Source organism: Oncorhynchus mykiss, chromosome 11 (assembly GCF_013265735.2).
Source record: "Oncorhynchus mykiss isolate Arlee chromosome 11, USDA_OmykA_1.1, whole genome shotgun sequence".
In the NCBI taxonomy this organism is placed as follows: Eukaryota; Metazoa; Chordata; class Actinopteri; order Salmoniformes; family Salmonidae; genus Oncorhynchus; species Oncorhynchus mykiss.
The window spans coordinates 15,480,109-15,486,623 of record NC_048575.1 but is presented as its reverse complement, the minus strand read 5'-3'; the positions used below and the strand labels follow the sequence as shown (position 1 = coordinate 15,486,623).

Genomic DNA, 6,515 nt, shown 5'->3' with positions numbered 1-6,515 from the left:
CGTTTTATTGCGGTTCATATTAAGAGTCCTTAAAGGCTTTTTATTTGCAAACCTGTTTGTGAATCATTGCATTTGGGTTCAGCAACGCCGCATTAACTTTCACTTAAAACCATTACGCAAATTTCAATGCCATGGATAAGGGGTCTAAATAGCGTTTTACGCAGTCACGCTTCATAAACTCCGTTGTGCGTTTTCAGTGTAGCGGGGAAATACATGCGGTTAACAGTTTCCTTCCTCGTTCAAACGACGAGCAAATATAAACACCATTAAGCGACAATACATGGACTGATTTGTATGGAATTGGTTTACTTGAACTTTATAGCAGGTGCTGAGTGCCCCATTAAGATACTGGAGAAAGAGCCATAATCTCTCTTGAAGAACTCAGTGCTGCCATAGGCCTATTAGTTTCTGTGTGCGTTTGACTGGTCATTTTAGACATCACGTCAACTGTCATGTCTAAAATGCAGATAAAGCCTATGTAAGCACAATGGCCAAAATAGAAAAACAATGTAAACGTTATATATATATATATATTTTAAATTTCTTATCTCATGTAGGCTAATGGTTATTATCGATGGCCTGCAAGGCCAGCTGAAAGAAATGCTAGTGCTTTATAACGTTACAGTTATAACATGGTAATACATTTGATATTTTAATAAGTCGTGGGCCTTAGCTGCTGTCTGGCACTCAGTTGCTGCGTAAAGGTGCTCGCCCGCCTGGAGAGACGTGTATTTCCTCGCACCACGCGCGCTAATTGAGTGCTGCTCCTCACTCCATGCTAATTGGTTTACACCCTGGCTCTCCTCTTTACTTTACCGTGAAGAGTGTTGTTTAATGGAGCGAGCACCTGTCTGCCTAATGTCCAGCAAACACAGAGGAAGAGTGGCGGTGGGAGACACGAGCTCTGCTGCTGTTTGTTATGAACCAGAGGAGATCCGTTAAATGGTGTTAAATGAGCCATTGGCTATAATGGGCTGGATTTAAAAAGTCGCAAGTTTGGCCACTTTTAAGAGAACACTAAAAGGTATCCAACCAGGAGAGGGTTCGGCCAGGACTTGGTCTTTGATCCCCTAGATCTCATTGCCAAGTTTCCAAGACAACCGCCGCTGCAAGTTGCTTATCACCAGGGTCAGCCGATGCGAGTAGGCTATTAGGCCTATACATCTGGTTATCGATTTCCCCCTCTATCAGTCGCCTATTGATAAGAGAACTAGGTTCATATAAATGTTCAATGGCTGACATTGTTCTACGGCAGTGAAATCTGCATTCAGGCTTCACGAGCGCACTGCATTCCCATCGTTTCTTCTTCTTTTCCATCAAGAGAGCCAAAGCCGTGATGATACTGACATTGTGGAGGCACTTTCTGTTTGCGTTTCTCTTCGTGCTTTTTCTATGCGGGCCGCAATCTCTCTGATTAGTTCGATGGCATTAGCCCCTGTCCGCTCGCAGCGATAGGACCCGCAGATTCCGCTGCTCACCTGTATATCGCTGCATTAGGACCAACTTGCGGCAGGTGGGTCTCAGATATCCGCCGTCAAACAGTGGAGTGTTTGCCGAGGGCATTGATTTGTGCACGGTCAATTCTGTTCAATTATTGTCGCTCCGCGGGGCAGAGAATACAGACACGAATAGAAACTAAGGTGACGACTTCTCAGTTTTGTGTAATCAGTGAAACCAATGGCTTAGGTGCAGCAGGGTCACGTGGTGGCGGTGACACACCTGCGCAGGGCCTATAGCGGAGACAGATGCACGAGCAGCACAGGTAGAGCAGAGCACAAGGTTCCACGCAGCAAAGGCAATAGGGCGCATGTACATGTGCACACACACCCGTTGGATAGCCTTGGCCCTCGGCAGTCATGAATCGAGAAGAGCACTACTATTCCCCCGCGCAGCTGTTCAAAGACCCCTGCCCCTACCAGAGACCCCACAGCGAGGACTTCAGCCACAGCCCTCCGCCCTGCCTCTACATGGGCCGGCAGGCTCAGTCCGTCTATTCCTCGCCTTCCATCGGAGGGCTAGACCAGGCAAGTCTCCCTGATATTGCTCCGTACAGTATGCCAATGCGAGAGGACCCAGGTGTGCCGCAGCTCCACCACCCCCAGGCGCCCCAGCAGACTATCCAACCGGGGGGTTACGGAGACCCGGGGGAGCTGGCTCTGTGTGCCGATAGGAACAGATACCACCTGCCTTTCCCCTGGATGAAAAGCACCAAGTCTCACGTGCAAACCTGGAAGGGACAGTGGGCAGGTAACTCACTGCAGTCACCTTGGCAATTTTCGTATAATTCTCGTTGCTGTAGGGCTGCAAAGAAAACTATTCATCTAGGCCTCTCAAGGAATCTACCCACACATTTATAGGAATTTTGCAGACCGTTATTTTGCAGTAGGCCTATCTAAATATATTCGTGAACACACTTTTATACTGTATAAATAGCCTACAAGTGGATAATCTATTTGATTAAAATACAATATTTCAACAAAAGTATTTATGTAATAGTTAATTGAACATTCAGGAGTTTTCTTTTGCCAATAGCCATGGAGTGAATGTTATTTGACCATAGAAAATTCAGCAGACATAAAAGTGAACATTGAGTGTAATTCAAAAGCTATTTAACTCACACAATCAACTGTCGTGTATGGAGCATGAGTTGCCGCTGCTTTGTGTAGGCTAATGCCACTGATGTGAACATAGGCCTAGAAAACGATCAGACGTTCATCGTGATAAATGTTCATTAAGTTTGAATAGACTGAGTATTTTGTTCATGTATAAGAACTTAAATTACATCATGATGTCTAGAATATATTTCGAGGGTGGGTGTCAGTTTACCTTGTCAATCAATCTGTAAAGGACCTAGGTTCCCTCATACAAGCCAAATTGTTTTGTATGCCTCTGAAGGTGTGCCTCCTGTCTCAAGTACCTAGTTGAGATTTACTTCAAATATGTGAAAATTTCCGTTGTGACAATTTCTTTAATGATTTCCAAATGGCAGTTATTATCCATATAGGCCTTCATGAAAAATGCTGCGTAGTATATAGTACAGTGTCTTACAATAACCTTCATTATATCAATATTTTTAGACATATCAAATATATTAAAGTGTATATCATTAAGGTGGAGTCTTTAGGAATCGTAGCAAAATAACGAGTCAACTCTTCCTCCTAAAAGTATTTTCTGTTGCGGCCATTTTAAGTGAACTTGGTTCAGCGGGTAAATGGGAACTCGATTGAGCCTTTTTTTCTCTAACCTAAAATATCTGAATACGTTTTCAAGCCACTTACACAATTAAACGAAATATAAAGCAGTGTATGTTACTCAGCGCCTGACTTGGGCAGGCGTCCACCGGAGCTGAGGACCGGCACCTTCAATTTTCTACTGCTTGATCTCTTGTTCCTCTTATAATATTAGCTCAAAAGTATTGTGGAGCACCTGCACCTTACTATAAACAGTACCAAAACCCAAAATGAGCACCGGCACCTATTTCAGTCCAGGTGAGGCACTGATGTTACTTAAATAAATTGATGGTAACAAGATGTGGAAAGGTTAGAGCAGAGCACACGGTTCTTCTCAATTATTTCGTAGGCCTATAGAAAATTATTCTCTCAACTCAACCTTCCTCAAACAATAACACAAATATTGTTTGTAATTAATAGGACAATTAGGATACAAATGTGTTAAATATGACTTAAGCTATATGTGCTTTTGTTTATTCCCGTGGCTTTAGAAAATTGTGTAACTTTACACACGATACACTTTTTGGCAAATAATTTCGATACAAGCTTATTTCAGTAAAAATATCTTCCTCATTAGACAAACGCAACCAGGGCAAGAATAAGCTTATTCTAAAACGAATAATTAAGCAGTTCAACTATTGAATAGAACATATTTGAAATGCTTATTTATTGAAGTCAAAGACCACCTTGACCAATAAAAAAGTTTAACAGTTGTGCCACTAATTTCATCATTCAAAACACAAATGAATAGTGGTGATACAGGATAAACTATGACTGTTCTTTTATCACGTGGGCCTACTAAATGTTGTTGTTTTATAAAAATCCTTACATTAAATTAACGGACTGTCTGTAAATTGCCTTGTTGATCCAGGCTTTATGTTTTAGTGAACAGTTCAAGTTAGCGAAACTTCAGGTGAAATTACTATAGAATAATAGCCTATCATGTGAAAAGAAATTAGATTATAAGCCACAAGATGTTCAACTATTGTACACTTTTGTCAACTAACAAAACCCACAGTAATCGTGTCACAGAGCCTGGAGCGGTGGGTGCGGAGTCAAACGCAGAGAGCAGAGGATATTGGGGAAACCGGACTTTATTTCGGTTTCCAATGCGAACGCCCAAAACAGGCGAAATAATCACAAAAATGTCCAACCCAACACATGGCACAAACGGACAGGAACACTACACGCACAACCTCGACTAACAGAAAACAAGTCCGCACAAAAACAGGCGGGCCTATTTATTTATTTATTTTTATTTATTTTTTATTTCACCAGGTAGGCTAGTTGAGAACAAGTTCTCATTTGCAACTGCGACCTGGCCAAGATAAAGCATAGCAGTGTGAACAGACAACAGAGTTACACATGGAGTAAACAATTAACAAGTCAATAACACAGTAGAAAAAAAGAGTCAATATACATTGTGTGCAAAAGGCATGAGGAGGTAGGCGAATAATTACAATTTAGCAGATTAACACTGGAGTGATAAATGATCAGATGGTCATGTACAGGTAGAGATACTGGTGTGCAAAAGAACAGAAAAGTAAATAAATATAAACAGTATGGGGATGAGGTAGGTAAAATTGGATGGGCTATTTACCGATAGACTATGTACAGCTGCAGCGATCGGTTAGCTGCTCAGATAGCAGATGTTTGAAGTTGGTGAGAGAGATAAGTCTCCAACTTCAGCGATTTTTGCAATTAGTTTCAGTCACAGGCAGCCTAACAGGCGTAAATAGGCCTGAATCAAAAACAAAATAAGAGACAGGTGCAACCAATAAGACAAAACAAACAGAAAAGGAAAAAGGGATTGGTGGCAGCTAGTAGACCGGCGACGACGACCGCCGAGCGCCGCCCGAACAGGCAGGGGAGCCACCTTCGGTGGGAGTCGTGACAAATCGAAATGTTACTGTTCTTTTTTTTATAGTCCTAACCATTTTCCCTCCAATTGATTGACCCATTTGTGAGTCTTTGTTATAGAATATGCAGTAATGTGAAATTCAGTGTGCTGTGACCCAGGCAGAATTGTTCTGCACAGAATACATGATACCTCACATAGTCAATTTCCAGTATACAGTATCTGTTGCTATAGTTGCATTGACAGCTGTGAGGGTTACCTGTCATCTGATCTAGCCTACTGTATGTGTTTTAGTTATCATCAGTTACCCAACTGTTTCTATACAGTAGATGTTCTGCATCCTTGGGTGGTCAGTGGGTGAGCTGAGTTCAGTCAGCGTGCTGTGTGCGTTTCAGCTAGACCCAATGGGTTAGAACCCACTGGTGGGTCATTGCCAATTTCATCTAGATTGTGCATTTGGGACTTTGACTGTGACAGGGTACAATGTTAAGTTAAAAACTCAAAACACTTTCCATCTCTCCACTCCTGCTCTTTCATTGCCTCTCACTCTTTCTCTATCTTCCCCTCCTCTCCCTCCCCATCCTCCCCCCAGGCCACTACATGGAGGCAGAGGAGAACAAGCGGACAAGGACTGCCTACACGCGAGCCCAGCTCCTGGAGCTGGAGAAGGAGTTCCTGTTCAACAAGTACATTAGCAGGCCGCGGCGTGTAGAGCTGGCCCTCACCCTCAGCCTCACAGAGAGACACATCAAGATCTGGTTCCAGAACCGACGGATGAAGTGGAAGAAGGAGGAGGACAAGAAAAGAGTGAGGGGGGTCGACCCCGAGCAGGACTCGTCCATTACGTCAGGGGACCTGAAGGATGAGGCTGGGCTGGGGGTCGGAGGGGCTGGGTTGGGGGTCGGGGGGGCAGGGGTGGGGGTCACGTTGGCAGGGGCTCCCACACCGGCACCTCTCACCACTACCACCACACCCCCCTCACCCCTACACTCCCACTCCCACTCCCACTCCCTGTCAGGTTCGAGAGACTCGGCTTAGCCGGGCTGATATGGGTAAAAATTGGGCAGACACTGAAGAAAAGGAAGGCACTTTTCAAACAGACTCCGCTGGCATCATTCATGTTCGTTGTCGGCCGTGAAAGATTGAAGAGATGTGAAGGGGGAGGACTGCAGGGGCATTGTCTGTGATGTCATCATTCTGCGACGGAACTGACCTCATGTTGGTGTTGAGGACCTGAGGGGCATGCACTGATGATGACACTTTGCATTGGACATACATATAGACCCACTTTATACTATTGCTCTGATCCCTGGGCAGTAGCACCAGCAGCTTGGAGAGACCGTGGAGATACAGACCACACAACTCTGGTGAGAGCTACTTTTAAAGCAAGCTTAGTGCTTTAAAACCAATGCACTTCAGATTTCAAA

The 6,515-nt window shown here is 44.0% G+C and overlaps 1 protein-coding gene across 1 annotated transcript; it reads left to right on the top strand.

Annotated features, from left to right (window-relative positions):
• The first annotated feature begins 1,128 nt into the window (after positions 1-1,128).
• On the top strand, positions 1,129-6,126 carry pdx1 (pancreatic and duodenal homeobox 1). Its single transcript, XM_021622321.2, has 2 exons — positions 1,129-2,247; positions 5,681-6,126. Exons 1-2 carry the CDS (start codon positions 1,857-1,859, stop codon positions 6,124-6,126), a joined length of 837 nt encoding a protein of 278 aa, XP_021477996.1. The 5' UTR covers positions 1,129-1,856.
• The last annotated feature ends 389 nt before the right edge of the window (positions 6,127-6,515 follow it).